The sequence below is a fragment of the Panulirus ornatus genome, chromosome 46, assembly GCF_036320965.1.
Source record: "Panulirus ornatus isolate Po-2019 chromosome 46, ASM3632096v1, whole genome shotgun sequence".
In the NCBI taxonomy this organism is placed as follows: domain Eukaryota; kingdom Metazoa; phylum Arthropoda; class Malacostraca; order Decapoda; family Palinuridae; genus Panulirus; species Panulirus ornatus.
Window position 1 is genome coordinate 33,373,818 of NC_092269.1, and position 24,533 is coordinate 33,398,350.

At 35.9% G+C, this 24,533-nt stretch overlaps 1 protein-coding gene across 15 annotated transcripts in view; it reads left to right on the plus strand.

The window, feature by feature from the left end:
- LOC139763203 (1-phosphatidylinositol 4,5-bisphosphate phosphodiesterase delta-4-like) overlaps positions 1-24,533 on the plus strand; it is a 152,831-nt gene that overhangs the window by 98,670 nt on the left and 29,628 nt on the right. For 5 of the 15 annotated variants that reach the window (XM_071688963.1, XM_071688964.1, XM_071688959.1 and 2 more), the window contains 12 exons: positions 3,015-3,191; positions 5,690-5,713; positions 13,755-13,853; positions 14,243-14,420; positions 15,191-15,320; positions 15,982-16,097; positions 17,155-17,315; positions 18,380-18,500; positions 19,224-19,309; positions 21,440-21,649; positions 21,797-21,895; positions 22,949-23,040. In XM_071688963.1, the coding sequence (XP_071545064.1) occupies positions 3,015-3,191; positions 5,690-5,713; positions 13,755-13,853; positions 14,243-14,420; positions 15,191-15,320; positions 15,982-16,097; positions 17,155-17,315; positions 18,380-18,500; positions 19,224-19,309; positions 21,440-21,649; positions 21,797-21,895; positions 22,949-23,040 (1,493 nt within the window). Of the gene's footprint in view, positions 1-781; positions 888-3,014; positions 3,192-5,689; positions 5,714-13,754; positions 13,854-14,242; positions 14,421-15,190; positions 15,321-15,981; positions 16,098-17,154; positions 17,316-18,379; positions 18,501-19,223; positions 19,310-21,439; positions 21,650-21,796; positions 21,896-22,948; positions 23,041-23,359; positions 23,381-23,784; positions 23,893-24,533 lie in introns of those variants that run through there. The other 10 variants (XM_071688961.1, XM_071688962.1, XM_071688956.1 and 7 more) reach the window with 6 other exon arrangements.

Genomic DNA, 24,533 nt, shown 5'->3' on the forward strand with positions numbered 1-24,533 from the left:
ATAGCAGCAGGTTGAGTTGATGGATTAATATTACACAAGTCGCTTTATCTACTTTGCCCCTCGTGCATGTAAGGTGATCAAAACTGCATGCGGTTTTTAAGCGCTCTCTCCAAAGACCATGGACGCGATCGAAATAGAATATAAAGTTAAAAGCAACACGCCTTTTTTTTTTTTTTTTTTATCTTAACTGCGACTATGAATCGACATTTGGGCCCGGTCGTAGGACGTAATTGTTTATTGATTGATTATTCCGTGAGGCATCTTTGACGACTTAAGTAAGTTTAAGGAGAAATATGTGAAAAAAAAGACAAGTTAAAGTGATATTGCCATTTCGTGTGGACCAAGGTAGACCATACCTATTAAAGGAGTAGGTTGAGGTAATTGAACTCCTGTGCTAACGATGACATTTAGGGGTATTTACCCCTTATCCTGTACTTGTACTTATGTTACCTGAGACATTTATTCTAATTGGAACTTACCATAGATTCTTATTTTGTTGTCTTCGAAGGCACATTTATTGGTAACCCGCATCATTTATTCTATTTTGACACTGGGCCGCTGGGGAGGAGGCTGGTGGGTGCGGCATCAACTAACACCGTCCCATGCTTGTGACTTGCATGTTTAAGATTGAGCGCCAAGTCATGTCGTTGACGTAACCGAGTGTATACGAAATGGGTTCTTATTCCACGAATGTTTTTGATGAATTGATGTTAATGTCAGAATGAGTAGAACTGAGACAGGGGGAGGGGAATCATTCGTGTGGGAAGTTGCACAAACACATTCGGACGCAACCCAACTCAGCTGATGTTTGTTTGGATGTCTGGAGATGAGATGTGCCCTCGCGCTGTATGAACGTTCAAATATCAACAGGTATTTGGATGGAAATTGTAAGCATACACATCGTTTTGTTCCTTTTGGAGTGTTGTTGTTGTTATTATACAGCTTAAGAATAAAAGTAGTTTTAATGCACTTTGACATGTTCTGTATATAGGGGTGCTGCAAATGTAATGGTGTTGCAGGTTTCGTTCTTGCAGTGGTATTGCACGTTTCGTTTTCCTCAGATAGATTGAAGAGGTTTGTTAGGATAGGATAAGTTAGACTGGAGGATAGGATAAGTTAGATTGGCCTATTTTTCTGGAATAAATTCTGTTATGCAAGGACATTCATCTACACTGACAAAATTTTAGGTAACTAAATATTTAAACGTGAAGAACGCAACAAAAATTATGGTTAAAAGGTATACAAACCTTTATTTGGTATGGTTTTGGTGAACTATGTATTGAATTATTAATTCAAGAATCTTTCAAAGTAGGGAGCATGTATTTCTTTTTCTGGGTTATGAATTAATGGCATACCATCTCAATGAGCGTGATCAGGAACTTTATGCTCTTATTTAACTAAAGTTCTGATCTGCTCACTTAAGAGAGCTATCTCTCTCATTCTGCTGCTGTATAATAGTTTTGTGCTATATGCCTCGCCTTGTGTCTCTTCTGTGTAGAGGATATAGTCATATTGGAATTTTATGCACGCCATAACTTGCCAATAAGTTTCTCAGATTTTTCTGTCAGCCCTTGATCTGCTTTTAAGTCATCCTTACTATTGCAAATTAAGGTTTCACTTTTGTACTTAAAAAACAAGATTTTATCTCTATACCTTTCAAATCTATATTTTCGTAGATGCTCAGTGTTGCAAGTTTCTTGTACACTTCTTCCCAGTCATTAAAGCCCTCTTGCTTCTCGCATTACTCTAACCTCTGTCTTACCTATCATTCTCAGCAAAATGAAGCCTTTAAATGTCTAAATTCCAGCACAATTAGGAGTTATCCCATTTGTATCAGTAATGAGAAATCTTATCTTTCACATGTATTTGTATTAGGAAGAGAACAATAAAGGCCACATATGCTCACATACATTCTCTACAATAGCAGTTATGTGTGATGCACCAAAACCATAGCACCTGTCCAGAGCCAGGCCCCACAGACCTTTCTGTGGTTTCCCCAGACTGCTTTATATACCCTGGTTCAGTGTGTTGACAGGACATTGCTTCATTGCACTTTAATCCATGCACAGCTTTCACCCTCTTGCATGTTAAGGCCCAGACTGCTCAAAACATTCTGTCACACTATCCTTCCATCTCCAGTTTCATTTCCCTGCTTTTTTTTTTTTTTTTATATGTCCAGTCCATTTTAGCACACCATCTTCAATTGTCTCAACCACACTCTTTACCAAATCTTTCTCTTGCTTTTTCTTATTGCAAACTCATTCACAGCAAATTGTCCTCAGACATTTTATTTTCAACACATCTTCCCTCCTGAGCACATTCTCATGTATAGCCCATGACTCACATCCATACATCTTTAGGACTACTTTACTACATATCCATTTTTTGCCCTCTTGGATGACAGCTTCTCTTTCTACACATCATTGATGCTTCCATTGCCTTTGCCCCTTCACCCACCCTATTACTCACCTCTGCTTCTATGTTTCTATTCACTGACATGTCCACTCCCAGGTATCTAAAACACTTCACTTCCTCAAAATTTTCTCTTCAAACTCATACCTCGCTTCTCAAAAAATTTTTCATTCAACCTCACACCTCAGCAAACCTATCCCTCTGCTGTGCTAATACTTTGCTTTTATTAACATTTACTTTCAATTTTCTCCTTTCATGTGTATTTTCATACTCAGTCACCATCTTCAGCAGTTTCTCAACAACAACTAATTCACTTCCTAGACCCCAACCTCCTTCAGACTGCATACTCACCCCTCTCTCCAAGACCCTTGCATTTCCCTCTCTCACCATGCAATCCATAAACAACCTTCACCTGGGACTACTCACTTTCCTCTCTGCTTACTCTTACACACATTAATACTTTAGATAAAAACTTATCACTGCCTTTAGTAGCATTCCTCCCACACCATATATTCATAAGACTTTCCAAAAGGCATCTATGATTACAAATGTGATAAAATTGAATGTTATGATTAATTGATTTATCTTAATCTTTTCAACAGAAGTGCTTATACGTAATCGCAGCATGGAAGAGGTAGTACAGAAAATCCATGAGGGTAGTACATTGTGGAAAGTTCGGGGTGTAAACAAGTGGTTCCATCGTCATTACAAAGTTGACATTCAAAATATGTGCCTTGTTGGAGAATCTAAGAAATGGTGGTCACCTGGTGGAGGAACAGGTAAGTTATCCCCTTGTACTTGGATGAATTCAGTGCTGTAATATTAAGACCAGCCGTCAGATAAGATAAATTAGCACTTTGCTGTTGCCCCCTTTATTGGTTGTGAGTGGCTTTTTCTAACATATATACTTATCTTGATAAAGGGTGTTCAAACTAACAAAAAAAACTTTTTTAGGATATAAACTGAAGAACAACATTAGTAGGTATTGGGTATTTTATGGAAAATGGATGCAATGTTCATACACATTAGCATTTAAAAAGTTGGAATTATCATCAAAAGAGTTCTAGGTTCCATTGATGTTAAAGGCTCAAGGACCTGTGAATTATTAGGCAAAATTTAATATATCTGATAGATTTTATAGAGTTTCATACTTAGATTAGATAGTATTTGCCGTTCAGTTAGATTGGAGTACCTGCATTATGCATTTTGTATAAAAGTTTTATAATTTCTCGTTGAAAATAGGTACTTGAATGAGATTAGAAATAATTATCAATCATTCCAAGAATTTGTTAGAGGCAAAGTTATTTGAAAGTATCATACAGCAGTACTATAATTTCAGATTCGTTTGTTCATTTTATGAATACATTATTTCAGGTAACATAAAAGCATGAAAACAAATCCCACAATAAATGAATATTGATATACGAAATTAACCAAGGTTTTTTTTTTTTCCATTATTCTACTTGCTTCTCTTGTTAATATTTTTCATGGTACATACTAATATTAGTCATAGGTATATTTTATATTGTAATGATAAGATGCATGCAAGTAAAGCTTCATACAGAAGCTGCTGTACAGATTTTAACAGTGACAGTAGTTCAAAATATAAAATAGTTTGTTATTCTCATCTTCAAAAGTTTAATTGATATTGTTCTGTTTGTTTCTTTTTCTATTGAATGAATTGATATATTATGTCCCCACTTGAGAATACTGTACTATATATAGAAACTAATTGGGATTGGATAGAAAGTTATGGAAAAATTCACTGTTAACTCCAAGGAGAAAAACAAGCAGATTTTGTTCTTGTTGTGATCGAGAAATTGTACATACAAAAATGAACCATGACGAGGTTGCTTATTAGGTTTGTGACCCAAGTGTGAGGAATTGGACAAGTAATGTATCATTTTGGTATTAGCCACTCAGTGTTGACTACGAAAATTTATTTTGAATCTTTTAGATAAGAACCAAATGACACATCACGGTATAGGAATTGCTGTTAGGCTAAATGTGTACTCTTAAAACCCCCTGTAAAATACTTTAGTTTTACATAAGAGTCTCATATTATAAAAGGAAATAGCATTTTTGAGAGAATCTGCAGTATACATCTACTTCTTCGTTTGAATAAGTTTCCATTTTCTCAATGTGTCGATTTAGTTATAGGAAGGAAAACATTTTATGATAGTCATTGTCAGATTAGAGTGAGGCACTTACTTTTTGTTTGTAATTATAGAATCAAGCAATTATGAAGAAGAACAAAGTAGGTAGGGGCCTTAAGTAACTGAAAATACTGCTGAATTACTTTTGAGACCAAATGATTCTTTTCATATGTTACAAAATTCATTAAGAGCATAGTGAGAGAAAACAGTATATCAGCATTTGCTGTTAGATTTCCACTACCTTTGGCCAATAATGGCATTGTTATCTTTTAAGACAAATGTTACAATCCTGAAATTAGTAGTGATGCTTGCAGTGAAAAGATTTGTGTTAAATACTAATGAAAATCTGTTTATCTCAGTTTATTAATATTTTCAGAGGACATTTTGACTGTTTTTGAAGGTGACTATATAGTTAGTTTTGTGATTGATATACTTCATTGCTTAACCTGTAGGTTGTCACTTGCAGATATAAAACTAGTTTGTTGTAAATAAAGGAAATTCAAGATATGGACTGTCTAGTACTGTTATCTAGATTATTAATAGGAAATTATCAGTACAGTAGTTAGAGCAGTATATCTTATATAGGCACTTATAATTTTAGACAGGTATGTAGTGAGTTTGATTATATGTCGGATGAGTATTGCATATGAATATGTTTTATTATGACAGGTGAACAGTAGGTACATAAACAAGTCTTAGATGAATTTGTTATCATTACTGAATTATCTGTTCTTTAGATAAAAAGATGTACTTTTTTAAGTTTATGATAGAGAGTAATGTATTGCCACAGATGATAACTTTGTTAAATAATGATTAATACTGTAACTGTAGTTAAAGTTCAGGAACAAAATTATCGTAATATTCTTTCTCTGCATCATTAGATTTTTTCCATATTATTTGTAGTTCTACTTGTTTCAGTTGTTTTAACCCTTTGTTGCCTTTTTAACTGTCTTTCATTTTCATTACTCCTTGAGACACACTCATTTAATTTTTTTTATTCATGGTTGGTAATGAAATAAGTGATATGAAATTTTGAAATAACCTCTTTTGAGTACTTATTATGAAACTGCCATAATGAATAACCATAATCTAATACCATTTTTGTCTCTGCTGTGTTGTAGGCAGCGATGGACCAGAAAATGCAGGTAAAGCAATTTGAATATATATTAATGCTTGGGTAGATGGACTTACTAACCCTGTAGTGATTGTAGTAGAGATGATCAGTCTTTCTTGAGCTTATTTGTCATTCTGTCTTTGACTCTGAGATTAATGGTCTTTTGTGCATTCAAAGAATATTTTTATAATGCTTGTATTTTATATAGGACTGAAATCTTTGCATGCTTAGGTAAAAACACATAATTGTGCCTAAACACTGTATACTATACAGTTATAGTAAATGCCACAACATAGAAGACAGTGCACTTTTTTGTTTCAAGGAGGAAATTGCTAGCCATTGCAATATTTTCTTAAGGAACATTACTAAAAGGCTCTGTGAAATTTCTCATCCAGTTGCATGTATTTCCTCTATAGATTATGGTCCTGTATTGTATTATTCTTAATATTAAGATGAACTTGATCATACAGTCAAGATATGTATGAGTAGTCTTTAAACATATTGATCATTATGGTCAATTTTGTTGAACACTGCTGTATTTGTGACCTACTCATAGTTATTAGATAATGAATTTCAACACAACTGTTGCATAAGAGTAGATGGTTTCATGATTTAAAGCAAGGTTGGATATCCGGAATTTTTTCTTAGACATTTCAACTTCATAGTATCTCCACACATTTTTGTGTCTTGGACCTAACAGTAATGACTGAGACATTTGCTGAATAATTCTGCATGTTTGTTTGGCAGTCACTTAAGTGAAGCAATTTAAGACTGCTTTTACTAGAAATAAGACTGTGTGAAAAGAATGATATGTGCCTCATAAGGGAAAGTTCCAGAGGATTTGATGTTTGTCAGTGTAACACCAATATCCAAAGCTTGTAAATCTTTGTCCGGAACTTATCACCATATTAACTTGAAATGTGTAATTTGCAAAATGGTGGAAACCACCGTTTCAGACAAGTTTGTAAATCATGTCAAGGATTGCAACTTATCAACTCTCAGCATAGTCTTTGAGAAAATCATTCATACCTGACAAATCTTTGTGATTTTTTTTTTTTTTTTTTTACATAACCAATATTAATGATGAAAATAAGGCATATGGCATTTATTTAGATTTTCAGAAGGCAGTCAATAAGGGCCTACTTCAAGGAGTGATAGCAAAAATTAAGGTCATGTGTTGAATGATGAAATGTGGTAAGGAGGGTGGAGTAGATGGTACTGCTGTTAGATTTATTTAGAAAGGGGATGACGTGTTGTTTATTGGTTATATAGGACATTTAGGTATGTATGGATCATGGTGAGGTGCCTGAAGATTGGTGGAATATGTGTATACTGCCATTTTATAAAGGCAAAGTGGACAAAGGTGAGTGTTCAAATTAAAGAGGAATAAATTTTTTAGTGTACGTTGTACATTTTATGGAAAAGTGGTGACTGAGAGGGTGGTGGCAAGTTCATAGCATCAGACTGGGAGAAACTGTGTAGTTTCAGGAGTAGTGGGATGTGTGGATTAGGAGTAGAAGTAAAGAATGTATGTGGGAAGTACTTAGAGAAACAGAAGGCCTTTTATGTGGCATTTATGGATCTGAAGAAAGCATATGATGGAGTGGCATCGGAGTCTCACCTCTGAGCTCCCCGCTTTTTTTTTGGCTTCCCTCCCTCACTTTGTTCATTCATATCTAGCTTCCTCTCTAGACAGTCTATCTCTGTGGTTGTTGATGGATCAGCCTCCCCCCTTTTCTCCATCAACAGTTGTGTCCCTCAAGGTTCTGTCTTGTTCCTTATACTTTTTCATCTTTTTTACAATGATTTCCTCTCTACAAATGATTAAATGTGTTCATACCCTAATGATTCAACACTGCATTCATCCACATACTTCAATTCTGATCTTTGTTCTCTCATTCGATCTGCATCTTGTCTTGACACAGTTTCCTTAATAAACTCAGACAGGATATCCCAGTTAGGTAGATAAAATCTAGTTAAGTTTAATGCCTCTGAGACCTAGTTTCTACCCATCTCTCTGTCGAAAACTTACAGCTCTTGTCTCTCCTTTGATGGTTCTGTAATTCCACCTTTTGACTCGGTGAACGTATTTGGTATTACTGTAACATTCACTCTTTCTTAGAAACCCCATATTACAGGAATAGCTGAATTTGCCTCCAAAGAACTGGGTGTCTTGTTTAGATGTTGAAACTTCTTTTCTTCCAAACAGTTACTCCATTTATACAAAGGATTGATTTGTCCTTCTATGGAGTACTGCTCTCACATCTGGGGTTGTTCTAGCTCTTCATCCTTACTTGACAGAGTTAAGTTGAAAGCTGTCTGACTTATGAATTGTCCTAGGCTAGCTTCCAAGCTTCACGCAGTACTGAGCAAGCTGCTAAGTCACATGATTACTTTGTGGCCATTGGCAACTCAAGGGTGGGCCATCTTGAAAACTGTTTCTTTCCCTATCTGTCAAAGCTTTGGAACTCTCTCCCTTCTCATGTCTTTCCAAATAACTATGACCTGGCACATTTCAAAAGACAGGTTTTTCACTTCCTCCAAAATTTTTTGATACTTTCCCTTGTCTTTTTGCCTTTCATTATTCTCCACTTTGCGGAAGTCTTACATATGTATTGTGCTGGAATAAAGTTGTTAGAAGAAGTGAGGAGTTCTGATAAAGAGAGTTAGGCATGTGTGTGAGTGGGTAGGTAGGATGGGAAATGGTTCCAAGTGAAGGTGGGTCTTTGGCAGGGGTGTGTGATGTCAGAATGGTGAGGGAGGTAACTTCAAGGGTCTTGATGTGAGGGGCAGATAGATAATCAGTCTGTTAGGGGTGCAGAAGCATAGGCCTTGTGTCAATTGTTGTTTGCTGTTGATATAGCACTGGTTGTAAATTTAAGTGATAAACTGAAAAAATTAATGTCTAAATTCAGGAGAGTGTGTGAAAGGAGGAAGTTGAGTAAATATGAATAAAAGCATGTTTATTAGGTTCAGCACTACAAAGATATAGGTAAGTTGGGGTGTGAGTTTGAGGGAAGACAAACTTGAAGGAAATGAATTGTTTTAGATACCTGGGAATGGATTGGGATGAAATGGAACCTTAGTAGTCAAGGTGAATCACAGGGAAGGTGAGGGGCAATGGTCCTGGGAGCATTGAAAAATGTGTAGAAGGAAGTCACCATATAGGAGGGTGAAGATGGGTGTATTTGAAGGTATAGTAGTACTGACTGTGTTGTATGGATGAGAGGCACAAGGCATAGGCTTTAGTTGAGAAGGTACAGAGGAGGGTGAATGTGTTGCATATTAAATGATTGAGGACATTTTGTGGTGTGAGGAGGGATGATTGAGCAAGAAATTACATTGTGAGAGAGAGGTATGGTATTAAGAATATGGTTGAGAGCTGAAGAGGGTGAGCTGAAATGGTTTGGGCGTATGGAGAGAATGGGAAAGGAGGGTTTGACATAGAGGATATGTGTGTCTGAAGTGGGAGGACAAAAAGGAAGAGACCAAGTGAGAGATGGAAAGATGGATTGAATAAGATCTGGTCATAGCTACCAGATTTGAGTGTGCTTACTTGGGTGCCTTCATGAATATGGATGTTTTACTCAAGATACATAAAATGAACTGATATTTAAGCTTGTTGCATTTCATGAAAAGCAGATTATAAGATTGTGAATAATTGGGATACTGGTGAAGATGAAATAAGCATTATTGTTATGTTTGAGAGCAGACTTGATGGTGCTCTGTTTCAAGTCTATGAATTACATATGAATTTTACTAGTCTTTCTCCCTGTCATTTATTTGCTTCACCTTTTCACAGAGAACCTTAAGTTTTTGATCTCTACAACTATCACAAATGGCCTTGAAAGGACTCAGTGGTCTGTTACTGTTTGTATTCTTTTGTACAAGTGAGCTTATCATGGATATTTTTTTTCAGGAAATAATTCTAGATTGCCAACAGTGGTTTTCTTGGGCATTTCTTAATGCTACACAAAGTGCAGGGAAAAGAATCTTTTCTGGATCATAATTGCTTTTGCTTTAAGGTGTAGACCTTTTCTCAGTAAAACCTTGTTTTATTAAGACACTGTATATATCGAAAATCAGCCCAATCAGACAGCCAAAGCCCAATGAAACTGTTATCTGTTATATCGGCTTTTAGTCTGTCGAAGCCAATGATAGTCCTTAGACACCCATGCTTGCAGTCACCAGTATAGTTCTTGAACTTGAAAAACTACAAAAATAAAGAAAAAATATTAAGATATTTTGATGTTTTAACATATTGATATATGGTACATATTTCATTTCCTAACAAACACATAAAAACAGAAATAATATATCTAAAGCTTTTACCTGGAAACATCTTTATTGCATCATGAATGTGCTTGTGTTATTTCCTCACTGTTGTGGAATTTCCATTGAGTATAGTTAATGACAATGATAATTTATTTTTCAAATAGATATGGTGTTACTGTATTGTAATAAGATATTAATACATTTTTTTTTTTTTTTTTTTTTTTTTTTGCTTTGTCACTGTCTCCCGCGTTTGCGAGGTAGCGCAAGGAAACAGACGAAAGAAATGGCCCAACCCACCCCCATACACATGTATATACATACGTCCACACACGCAAATATACATACCTACACAGCTTTCCATGGTTTACCCCAGACGCTTCACATGCCTTGATTCAATCCACTGACAGCACGTCAACCCCGGTATACCACATCGCTCCAATTCACTCTATTCCTTGACCTCCTTTCACCCTCCTGCATGTTCAGGCCCCGATCATGTTTGGGGCCTGAACATTAATACATGTATACTTATATTACTACAAAATATAAGTTTGTTCTGGCTGCTCTGAGCATCAGCTTATTCGTACTGCACTGCCCATGGTATCAACTTCTCTTAACCTGTGCTGTGTTTTGTAACACTTTTGTTCCAGAGAACTTAATTTTTTTACTTTCATTGTGACTTAACAGTTGATAAGCAATACATAAATGTAATATGTAAAAGTTACTGTAAATTGAGTACATACTGTAGTGTAAATGAAATCTGCTGCTACCTCCATCACCACCTTGAATCTCTTTACTAACACTTCCACCTGTACTTTAAGCTGCACAATCACTACAGGCACAATAACAGTGTACCAGTAATAGCTGCTCTGGTAAGTAAAGAATAGTGTCTATACATGAAAGTTATTATACTAGTATATTATGTTCTGTTACTTTACATACAGATCAGTAGTTACACATTTATAGGCAGTTATACCTCCGTTTATTGACTGCCCTACCCATGTGACCATTTTGGACTATCATTGGATTTATTGGACAATAAGTCGATATATTCAGTGAGGCTCTGATGTAGTGAACCAGTTGGATATGTCTGAAAAATAGATTTATTGTACAGGGTTTTCCTCAGTTAGGTTGATGAAAGAAGGGTTCCCAGCATATATACTGCATGATGCATGTTTGTACCTATAAGTTACTATTTATTATTTTGCTTTGTCGCTGTCTCCCGCGTTAGCAAGGTAGCGCAAGAAAACAGACAAAAGAATGGCCCAACCCACCCACATACACATGTATATACATACACATCCACACACGCAAATATACATACTTATACATCTCAACGTATACATATATATACACACACATACATATACATATATACACATGTACATAATTCATACTGTCTGCTTTTATTCATTCCCATCGCCACCCCGCCACACATGAAATAACAACCCCCTCCCCCCTCATGTGCGCGAGTTAGCGCTAGGAAGACAGCAAAGGCCCTATTCGTTCACACTCAGTCTCTAGCTGTCATGTAATAATGCACCGAAACCACAGCTCCCTTTCCACATCCAGGCCCCCAGAACTTTCCATGGTTTACCCCAGACGCTTCACATTCCCTGGTTCAATCCATTGACAGCACGTCGACCCCGGTATACCACATCGTTCCAATTCACTCAATTCCTTGCACGCCTTTCACCCTCCTGCATGTTCAGGCCCCGATCACTCAAAATCTTTTTCACTCCATCTTTCCACCTCCAATTTGGTCTCCCACTTCTTTTCATTCCCTCCACCTCCGACACATATATCCTCTTGGTCAATCTTTCCTCACTCATTCTCTCCATGTGACGAAACCATTTCAAAACACCCTCTTCTGCTCTCTCAACCACACACTGTTTATTACCACACATCTCTCTTACCCTATTATTACTTACTTGATCAAACCACCTCACACCACATATTGTCCTCAAACATCTCATTTCCAGCACATCCACCCTCCTGCGCACAACCCTATCCACAGCCCACGCCTTGCAACCATACTACATTGTTAGAACCACTATTCCTTCAAACATACCCATTTTTGCTTTCCGAGATAATGTTCTCGACTTCCAACATTCTTCAAGGCTCCAAGAACTTTTGCCCCCTCCCCCACCCTATGACTCACTTCCACTCCACGGTTCCATCCGCTGCCAAATCCACTCCCAGATATCTAAAACGCTTCACTTCCTCCAGTTTTTCTCCATTCAAACTTACCTCCCAGTTGACTTGTCCCTCAACCCTACAGTACGTAATAACCTTGCTCTTATTCACATTTACTCCCAGCTTTCTTCTTTCACACACTTTACCAAACTCAGTCACCAGCTTCTGCAGTTTCTCACCTGAATCATCCACCAGTGCTTTATCATCAGCAAACAACAACTGACTCACTTCCCAAGCTCCCTCATCCACAACAGAATGCATACTTGCCCCTCATTCCAAAACTCTTGCATTCACCTCCCTAACAACCCCATCCATAAACAAATTAAACAACCATGGAGACATCACGCACCCCTGCCGCAAATCGACATTCACTGAGAACCAGTCGCTTTCCTCTCTTCCAACTCGTACACATACCTTACATCCTCTATAAAAACTTTTCACTGCTTCTAACAACTTGCCTCCCACACTATATATTCTTAACACCTTCCATATAGCATCTCTATCAACTCTATCGTATGCCTTCTCCAGATCCATAAATGCTACCTACAAATCCATTTGCTTTTCTAAGTGTTTCTCACATACATTCTTGAAAGCAAACACCTGATCCACTCATCCTCTACCACTTCTCAAACCACACTGCTCTTCCCCAATCTGATGCTCTGTACTTGCCTTCACCCTCTCAATCAATACCCTCCCATATAATTTCCCAGGAATACTCAACAAACTTATACCTCTGTAATTGGAGCACTCACTTTTATCCCCTTTGCCTTTGTACAATGGCACTATGCAAGCATTTCGCCAATCCTCAGGCACCTCACCATGAGTCATACATACATTAAATAACATTAAGAACAGAGGCCTGAGCTTTTGAGGGAATATCCTCACTTAGCCCCATCTCTGTTCCTTCTTTTGGAAAATTATAAGAAGGGAGTGGAGGATTGGATTTCTAGCTCACCGCTCCCTGCCCTTTTAGTTGCTTTCTGCGACACGCAAGGAATACGTGGGAAATCCTCCCCTCCCTTCTTTTAATTTTCCAAAAGAAGGAGTAGAGAAGGGGGCCAAGCGAGAATATTCCCTCTTAAGGCTTAGTCTTCTGTTCGTGGCGCTACCTCACTGACATGAGAAATGGCGAATATGAATGAGAAAATGTATACATATGCACTATATGCTTTCAGAATATTTTTATGTTCATTAGTTATTCTGTTTTCAGTTGCATAGTATTACATTTATACTAGATGAAGACAGCCTTTTATTCACCAGTTTTTTCCACATTATTTTTTAAGCCGTCACATCAAACTTCAGGCATACTGGAGTGTTCATTACAGTATTCCTAATTTGTTTATTACAATGACTGTATTGTTTGAGGAACATGCTATTGTAGACATTTCTGATTAGTAGACTAGAAAAATCAGTCTGCTCTATTATTTTGTTAAGGATTGGAAACCCAGATGAATATGTATCTCTTTATCTCCTTGGATAGATGGATAAGGAGTAAGGTTGACATTGAATACTTTGATGAAAACCGGAGCTGTAAGTTATCAGTTACTTAGATTGATAATTATTTATTCATTTGAAAAGTATCTAATGATTATTTACTGTTACAGTTCCATTGATAGAGATCACAGAAATCCGAGAGGGCTGGAAAACAGATACATTCAACAAAGTTAGTAGTCACACTGATAAGATGAAAGATAAAACAGGAGGTAAGCTTCTGATGTTTAATTGTTTCCTTGCATCTCTTATGTTGTTAGATATTGAAATAGTGAAACATAAAGGTGTGTGTTGAGATTATTTGCCTTTGGATGGACAAAATGAAATGTGAAAATGATATTACAAAGTGAAAGTTGTGTCTTTACTTCATGGTGCATTTTTAGATGTACTCAGTTATCAGATTTCATGTTATTTTTAGTATCCAAGAGATTCTTCTTATTTTCTAACAAGGGTAATGTCAAATCATTATCGATTCTGGTTGTTGAAGTAAGTCCTTTTGTTGAATTTCCTGCTGTCTTATCTTTTGTATCTACCTCCTGTTTTCATCTCTAATCAGATTAGTTTGATCTAAGATATTTTCACATCTGTATTTTTTTCAAAGGAGGTGAAGAGCCAGTGTTGGAGGAAAACAAGTGTTTCTCAATAATACATGGTCCAGGTGGGAGAGATGTTCTTGATTTGGTTGCTACTACAGAAGATGAGAGGGATGCTTGGGTATCTGGTCTGACTCACCTTATACAGTCTGTTAAAGCACTTCATGAAGAGAAGCAGTATGATGTGTAAGTATCATAAGAATTTCCAGGTATTCATTATGTTTTGTCTTTTCAATCTCAAGATATATTTTACCCTTGTGTCTCCTTGCGACATAATATTCGGTTTTTACTTCAAAGTTTTGGATGCATAGTATTTTTAAATGTATTGTTCTGAAAAGGTTATAAGATTTCCCTTTCCAAATGTGAATAAAGGAATGGATGCTGGAATGTTTCAGAGGATAATGAAAAGTAGACGGGTTATTGTCATGCTGAGGAGGGTCATGAGGGGTATAAAGATATGAGTGTAAATGTGGGACTTTAGTTTTAAGACAGAACATGTTAGAAATTCTAGTTTAATCTGGTCTTATTCATATATGTTATTGAAACAGGTTATCTATAACAGAAAGAGAATTCAGCCTGTGGATGTGGCCTTGTTAAAACTGAAAAGTATAGTAAGAACATACATATGAGAAAGAAAATATCAAAATGTATGAAAAAAAGAGGAAGTTGTTGTGAAAGTAAATAGAATGCTTGGATAGTTGGTGCAGATAGTTGTGGGATAATTGACCAAGAGAGTGTGTAATTTTATGATGAAAGAGTAAAGATGGAATGATAGGGTAATACAGCATAACATTTTGTTGAGAAGAGTTCAAACATTGGAAAGTCTTTACAGTTTGCAAGGACATGAAGAAGAGGCAATATGCTGTATCTTTCTAGTCAGAGGAAGATTGTGTATTATAGAGGTATTAACTAATTTAAGATTTACTCTATCATGCTGATTTTTTCTAATTATACAGGTGGTTACGCAGCCAGTTTACAGAAGCTGACAAGGACAATAATGGATCACTTAATTTCAATGAATGCTGCGCATTGCTCAAGCAGTTGAATATAAAAATGGATAAGACACATGCAAAGAAACTGTTCAATGTAAGTATGTTGGTTTATGTTGTTTAAAATTAATTAGTAATTCACATAGATCTTTTTGTCGTTTACTTGAGCTGTTTAGCCTCATCATTTTATTGAACCCAGAAGTGTCACATTGCAGTGCTGGTTTATAACCCCAGAGCCCTAGGATGTTAAATCCCACATAAATTGAACATTGCCTCAAATGAATAAGATTTGTGTACTCGATCCATCCTATATAAATTGAAACAGTTATAGATATTGTAGATTCATGTACATTGTATTTTCTTACAACCACTTGCATTACTTACAGCTGCATTAATAATAAGTGTCAGCCCCCAGAAGTAATGCTGTAATGCAGGTTTTCAGTTTAGTATGCTACTTTCAAGATTTCTTTACAAACCTGTTAAGTACAAAATATTTGAGGATTGATACTGTTGATATACACTAGGGATTCTGCTTTTAGTCAAATTTACCTTGTTCAGAGAATGAGTGAGATAGAAAGTAAAAATACAACAATTCATCTAGTGTAATATCCTCATGTCTTTAATCAGTTGGCACATCCTGACAGATTTTGTCTTGTAGTTCCTTTGTAGGTATGTCACTAGTGTTCCCATAATTGTTAACTCTTTGTATTGAATAGCTAAGTAGCTTTTCAATATCAAGTTAATGATGTTTATTTCAGCAAGCGAATACAAGCAAGCAGAAAAGAGATGGTGAGCAAGTTCTAGAAGTTGAGGAATTCGTGGCTTTTTATCATGCTCTGCTAAAGATGCCGGAAATTGAGAAGCTTTACAAAACGTAAGTGCCTGCATCCAAAATTTTGATCTTGATCAAATTGTAGCAACACACTTGTTCATTTGAGATAATGATCAGCTTTACATTTTGCTGAAAATTTTGTTTAATGTGTAATGTATCTAAAATGCCATCTGCCAGTGGCTATTACGATGGCTTGTGGTATATTTCTTCAAAGCATCCCCTCAGTACTCAAAACTGCGTTCACTGCATTACTTGCTTTTATTACCATATTCCCTTACTGTGTCCTTTTGCCATGTTCTTGGTTCCTCCCACACTCTTTTCTTTGTATTCATCTGTACATGCATAGTCATTCTTCATGGATTTCTTTCTGTAAGCACAAATTTCATCACTTTCAAATTGATTCTTTCATATGTTCATAACTTATTCATGTCTTCAGTATTTTACATTAGCAGTTTTTCTGAGTGTAATAGTCTTATTAATCTGTTTCCACTTTATTGTCAATTTACAAACCCTGCTTTTATTTACATGTATCAAGGAATGCAAAACTTTATTGCACCTTTAAACTCGCATCTTCAGTCATAGACATGAACAAAATACTTAAAGGTCTTGATGAAATTTCTTTACACTGATGACACGATAGAGGCTGGGACAGATCAGACAACACTGCATGATATAGGCATGGAGGGATCACACCATACTCTTTGATATAGGGAAGAAAGGATGACACCGCACTTCATGATGAAGTCATGGATGGATCACAGTACTCATGTGTTGAAGATTTGGTAGTTGCTCATTCTTTTCTTTCTTTACATATACCTGATACAAACTGATACATTGCTTTTTGCTTCTGTTGAAGTATAATGCTTGTAATATGCCAGATCCTATACATCACCAATTTAACACGCACTTCCTCCTTGATAATAAGTATATTCTGCTTTAGATCTTGCAAGCACATCACACATCTCTCTACTGATCCAAGAAGAATATGTTTAATGGATATCTTTTGCTTCATGTTGTCAACATTTTTCTTTCAATATTTAGATGTACACTTCATAAGACATTCTGTAGGTTTTATTATTTACTTCTAAATGATTGGCAGATATGCAAGTGAGAAGACTCAGTTAATGAGTGCAGACCAACTGTGTTCTTTTCTCCATAAGGCCCAAGGACTTACTGATATGGATGCTACCCAAGCCACGAAGCTCATAAATGAATTTGAAATAAGTGACCTCAAAGACCAAGGATATATGACTCAAGATGGTAAGTTTTGTATCATTAATTATTTTGGCTCAAAAGACATTGATTTTGTTATTGATAATAAACTTTTGGTACGAGTTAGATTTATTTTTTCAACTTACCTTGAACACAGAAATGTATGACTAGAAACTTTTGGAAAGTAAGGTAGCATAGACAATGATTGTACAAAAGCCAAACCACCTGATTAGTGACTTCCTCAAACCACAGGCCTTTGAAACTTTGACATTTGGAAATTAGGTGACTTTAATCATCCAGTTACAGCTTTGCCTTGCCCCATTTTCCAGTTATCCAACCATTTCAGCTGTAGAGGAGTATACAGCTGGGCTGTTGCAGTCGAACATAGGAATAGTATGGAAATATCCTTTTTAAAGAATGAGAAAGTTATCTGTACAAAGTTTGTTTATTAATTTATCATTACCTGAAGACCCTTTCTTAGAAAGGGTCTTGGTGTTACCAGGAGCTCCTGTAGCTCCAGAGCTGTACTGTTTCCAGTAGCAGGGAAATGTTGAGGTCCTCATGAAAAACTTGCCAAAGGAAGCATTTTACTTCCTGTGTAACTTCGTGCAGATGGAGTTTGGTAATACCTATTAAGTTTCGTAAGATTACATGTGCTTTATCATCTTAGGTTGTCAGAATTTTGTGTCATAGTAACTGAATTATTAAAGCACCTATATATATTATCCTTGGGGAAAAGAGGAAAGAGTACTACACATGTATTTCCTGTGTGTCTTGGAAGGCACCTAGAAAGTGTTGGGAGTGGGGGGGCTGGACATCCTTCCCTCCTGTTTTACTTTTCCAAAAGAAGGAACGGAGAAGGGAGCCAATTGAAAAAAGAAAAATAAATGTATATATGTATATTTTTTCATACATATTCGCCATTTCCTGCATTAGCAAGGTAGCATTAAGAACAGAGGACTGAGCCTAAGAGGGAAAATCCTTACTTGGCCCTCTTCCCTGTTCCTAGTTATGATCTCTGTATTTTATATTATCAATGATATATTGGGCTGTATAATGTTGAATAAGGTAGAAAGTATGATTCCAAGTTAATATTGGCATTTTTATCTCAGGATTCTACCACATGCTGTTATCAGATATGTTTGATATTTTCAACTGTGATCATCAGAATAATATTCACCAAGACATGAATCAGCCGCTTGCACATTACTACATCTCCTCATCCCACAACACGTAAGTATAATTATCTGCTGAACGCCAGAACCAGAAATTTTTTGTGTTAAGTTTTAGGCTTGAAGTATTTGTATATGGCTCTTGAGCTACGTTCTTTTTCGATTGTTATGTATTTATATATTTATTTATTTATTTATTTACCTTTCACTCTGATTATAAGGGTAGGAAATGAACCTAAACAGAAGTTTCTTTTTATTACTACATCTGGCAGGAAAGCTTGACTCCCCACCTGCTACTCATCATTGTACGCATTTACACTCATTTTTCCCCCTTCTGGATTTCCTTTCCAGATTCTTTTATAAGAACAGTGTAATTTGCCTTTTTCTTTTGTATCTACTGGACATTTGGAATCTAACTAACTGTGGTAAGCCCTCATAAATGGGGATATGGCACCTACTGGGTTAAAGTCATCTTGATGCCTAATTGGTCAGGCTTGATAAGCACAGTTGATAAGCTGATGATGCTCTATGTTTTAACTTAGCTAAATTTAGTTACTTTTTGCCCAAAAGAAAAATTGCCTCTGTTTTTGTTATTTGGTATTTATGTGAAGTGTTATTAATTGCCATTGTCAATGATCAGTTCTTGAAAACTGCATCCTGTTGAATTACAGAAATATTTTTTGTATGTTAAACATATTATATTGTAAAACTGTTCTCATATATTTGGCTGGCATTAATAGTTTACAGAACCTTTTGGTTAACAGATTACTATTTTCCATTACAGGTACCTGACTGGACACCAGCTTGCAGGAGAAAGTAGCATTGAAGGCTACATAAGTGCTCTTAAAAGGGGTTGTAGGCTATTGGAATGTAAGTACCACTGCTCAAATACTGTGATACAGTAAAAAAGGGTGTTTAAAGCAGGTGTTGCAAGATTAAAGTCTGTTGAATGGGACTGAGCAGAATAGATTTTTATGAATGAAGAACTGCAGGAGGCAGTGATACCTTACATTTTCCATCATAAATTGTAGATTTTGATAAAACATTGTGTTTGAGATTAACCAATATTGCACTTTGAATATGTGGGTAGGGGCAAAACAGGACATAACAGTAAAATTCATCTTGAATATTATTTCTGTGTTGCAAAACAAACTTTCCCTTGTATAATCCTCGAGTTTTAGATAAAGTAATCAGTCCATTTTTATAAAGACCTCAGTCTATTTTTTGTCTTGCTACTTTCCATAGTTTTTTATTTTGTGCACTGAAAAAGGACTGGTGATTGGGAAAACCTAGTCTAAAAAGCAGGACATACATTCACTGTCTGCAGAAAACCTTTTATGCTTCCATATATTTTCAAAGGTGATACATGATACATGGCTGAGCTTTATTATGGATACAAGTATATGACGCTTTCAGGATGAAATCATTGTACATCAGGACAATTTGCTTCCTTTTTATGAGGTTCATGGTTGTGATCACTTTATGCAGACTAGCTCCCCCTGCCATAAGGCTAGAAAGATGATAAACTGGTTATCAGAGAAAAATATTCAAATGCTGGAGTGACCTGGGAGCATTCCAGATCTTAATTCAGAACTGCAGGAATCAGATAAGTCAAGCTTGCTTCCTCCACCACTTCATCAGTGCCTTGCCTCATTTAAGAGATCAAGACTCTATGGACTCAAAACATGGTCCTTTAGGAACCTTGCCAATTTCATGCCCAGACATGTGCAAGTGGTAATCAAGGCCATAGGAGAGATGACACAAGTACTTAAATGTAAGTGTAACATTGCCTTTGGAAACATATAGTGATGGACGAGTTTTTTTGTGAACATTGTAAATATATGTGGGTGAGTTTGATTGATGGTAAGTGGGCATTATTGGATTATGCCGTTATTGATAGGTGGGCAAAAGAGAAGGACTGCTAATGGGATACCTAATAAGTTCGTGATGGAGACGAGGGTGGAAGTTTGTAAAGGTGAGGCCTTAAGGAAAGAGGAAATGAGATAGAGGGGAAGAAGGTTGTGAAAGTGAGTGAGCTTAGAAAGGAAGCTTGTTTGAGGAGATACCAGGAGAGAGTGGGTAAAAGATAGTAGAAGGTGAAAGTAAACAAAAGAAGGGAAGTGGTTTAGGATTGGGGGGTATTTATGAAAGCAGTGCTTACATATGCAAAAGAAGGATGTGGTATGCAGTAGGTGGGATGTAGACATGTGAGAATGGATAGTGAGTGATGGGATAAAGAAGGTAAGTTGTTAAAGAGAAAAGAAGAAATGATGTAAGGGTATTAGCTGCAAGGAAGAAGTGCAAGTGATTGGGAGATGTACAAGAAGAAGCAGCAGGAGGTCAAGAGGAAGATGCATGAGCTGAGAAAGGGGACAAATGAGAGTTAGGGTGAGAATGTATCAGCAAACTTCAGAAAAAATAAGAAAATGTGGAAGGAGGTAATATTTGGAATGCACAACATTGAAAAAAAAGGTACTGTAGTAGTTATTTACTGCATAATTTAGTTATTTTCTTTTCCCAAATGAAACCTTTTTCATACTTTCTTACCTATTTTTTTGTCTTCCATTAAATAGTCCCATATAACTACTAACCATAATTTTACTCTATTCATATGTTTTTCTCCATTCCCATACCACCTCCTTTCCTTTTTCTCTACCTAATAAAGATTACATCATCTTTCATTATTCATATCAAACTTATCATCATTAGCTGTATGTTACAGCTTGTTTTCAGGAAACTAACTGTCCTTCATTTCACCTGTACATATTAAAGTACCAGTCCCCAATCTTTTTGTTCATAATTCATTATCCTTTCATAGATTTGCTGTCACATAGGAATTGTTTGCTTTCTTCTTGTATATAGAAATGTTTAAATCGTTTTATTCTTACCATGCTTTGATATGGATTACTTTCCTGTTGTGATACATATTAAATACTCTAAAGATGTTATAGCTATTTTTATGGTGTTTTTGGAGATAAAAAAGTATTATCTTTCTTGCAGTGGATTTATGGGATGGAGATGATGGACAACCAATTATATACCATGGTCACACCTTAACTACCAAAATCACACTTGCTGATGTACTTAGGGATGGCATTAAGGTTTATGCCTTTGAATCTTCTCCATACCCTGTCATTTTGTCTATTGAGAACCACCTTAGTGTTGAACAGCAAAAGGTCATGGTGCAGCTCATGAAGGATATCCTTGGAGGTAAATCACCTGATTTTTGTTTTACATGCACTGTACCTTGTAAGTTAAACACAAGCATGTTTGTTACAGTTGTTTAACATACATATACTTTGTTTTGACTTTTTTTGATTACAAGTTTTTATAACCAGAATTTCTCTCTCTTGTTAGACATGCTTGCAACTGATGCAATACCAGCAGACATCTCAACTCTGCCTTCTCCAGAGGCACTTAAGAACAAAATCATTATCAGGGGCAAAAAACCACAAGGTAAGAGACTTTCCACACATATACAGCCATTGTAGAGCTATACACTCTTTTTAAAAGTAATCATGTAGTTCCTGGCCATTTCACTTCAGTTAAGATTAATTTCCTTTATTTATATGTATCTTATACTTTTACTTGTTATTATTGCATATTCTCAAACTTAGCAAAGTTTTAGAAAAAAAAATTATATTGATTAATCTCATCTTGCATAACCTCCTAGTTCCTCTTATAAACATGGCATGAATTTCCTCTATATGCAGATGATCTCACAGTCACATCACAATAGATATACAGTAGTACATTAAACAGTTAGAACAGTAGTTCACCTAGAACAGAATGTCTGCATCTCATCAGAAGTCTCTCATCGTTCTTTTAAACTCAGACAGGCACAAATCTGACTTACTTGTCTTGCAATCACTTCATACACAGCATCACCACATGTTATTTGGGTTTCTGCTCCTGTGAGCTGTCTTCATGTGCGTCCATGCTATTAGCTAGACCATGTAAAACTTGGTAAGCTGCCGCATTACATGATTGCTCTTTGGCTGATGACAACTGAAGAGCAGCATGCTGTTGTATGCGTCTTTTCCTGTACTGCAGGTCTTCAAATGTATTTTTTTTCTGACAGTTATGGGTTATGTCTTTTTGATGGGCAAATTTCCCATTTCCTTAAAAACTCTAGTATATTTTTCCCTTAGCTTATTTCTTCCATGATGTAGACTTTTATCTGTAACTGAACCCTTCAACATAAATATGAGTTAGAGGCTCTGGTTTTGATATATTATGCAAGATATATAGAGAGTGGATATATGGAGGTGAGGCCATGGATTTTTCATTTCTGATACTATCTTGTTAAAACAGGGAAGGCAGCTAGGTATAAGAAAAAAGAAAATTTTGAAAACTCTGTTTCAGTATTACCCTGGTAATGTAGTAGTTTAGTTATCAGTTTTTCTTTCCAAATTTTTCATTCATTTCATCCCTTATGTTTTTTATCTCATCACTAGTTTTCACCAAAAATGCCGAAGTGAATGTAATAGATTTTATTCCATGTTTCAGGTACTGAAATTGAGTCTGATGATGAAGATGATGATGATCAGGATACCATTGATTATATTGATAGTGATGATGGTGCTACACAGACCAAAAAGGTGAGAGGCGCATACCATATTATGTATATTTTCCCACGTTGACGGTGTCATGCTTTTTTTCCACCCTGGCAGTTGAAATATTATTACACAGATATTGTTGTATAAATCTGGTGTCTTAACTTTCTTGGAAGATTTTGAAGTTTAATTACTATTAACTTGTTTTTATTATGCTGCAGATTGAAACAGCTGAATTCATGCAAATAAAGGGTGATGTTTAGAAATAACTGGATTTAACACTTTTGCCATGATTTCAGGATGCTTTATAGAATGTACTGTTATTCTATACATTATATATAAACTTTCTAACTTATCTCCCTAGCTGGCATGTTACTATTATAAGGTATACTATACACAACTACTTACTAAGTGCATAATATGCTTACAGAATGTTAGTGTAGTGAAGACGCTTTGTATTATAGTTTGTGATGCATCTTGCAGTAATATTTGTGGATGTTGATGTAATGTTTCACAATTTTTGATTCAGTTAAGGGTGTTGAGAACTTGTCATACTACTGAGAAAAATTACCAGAGCTGCAATTTATAATATACAGTGCTTTTAAAATATAAATAAGAAATGAGGTTTGTGATTTAAAGGATGAAAACATAAAACACGTATTGTCAGTTTTATGACTACCATCCCCTGACCCTCATTAGCTGATGCTTTTTTCACCACCTTAGTGATCTGATTCACCCTGTAAATGCCTTTGTTTCTGTAAATGCCTTTGTTTCTTATCACTTGACTAGGATTTCTTCACTCCTCACCTTAAGACATTCTACCGCTCTTTTAAGAGCTCTGTGAGGTCTAGGCAAAACTCTACAAAGAAGCCCAGAGTATCACAGCAACAGGATCAGGTAGTATGACGATGTGACTACCCCTGTTATAGCCTGATTGATTTTCATTTTTGATGTGCTTGCATTTTCATGTGCTTGTATTTTTGTTTGTCGTCTTGCCTTGCTTCATCGGATATATATGTTAAAAACTGAGCTGTAACATTGGTTGAAATGATTTGTTGGTTTTGAACTTAGTATAAAAGGGTAATCAGTAGTAGTATGATTTTTTTTTTTTTTTTAATAAAGAGTTGAAGAAGCCATTCAAGAAGAAAATATTTAAAGATATACACTTCTTTTGATGTATCCACTGATTGGCAATTCATTTCCATTTTTGTTATCATGGTGTCTCTTGCAAGAGCAGAATTGGTTCTCTTTATTTTCATATATTTCTTCAGTGTTTGAGGCTATAGTTTTTATATCGTTCAAGTTGAAGTAGTGTTGATGCTGGTTAGCATTTTGAAATTGATTTTTATCTTGAACTTTAGATATATTTTAGAATTATCCTGAATTATTTCTTGTGTTATTTATAACGTCATAACAAGGTAGTGAGTCTGCGTCAAGGAATTTGGCCTCCCTCCCCTTTTTGCCAACCTTTGGAGTTGGAGTTTGCAGATTTTTATTCCTTAGAAAGTTGCTTGTATGCACATGATCCTTTCTATTAT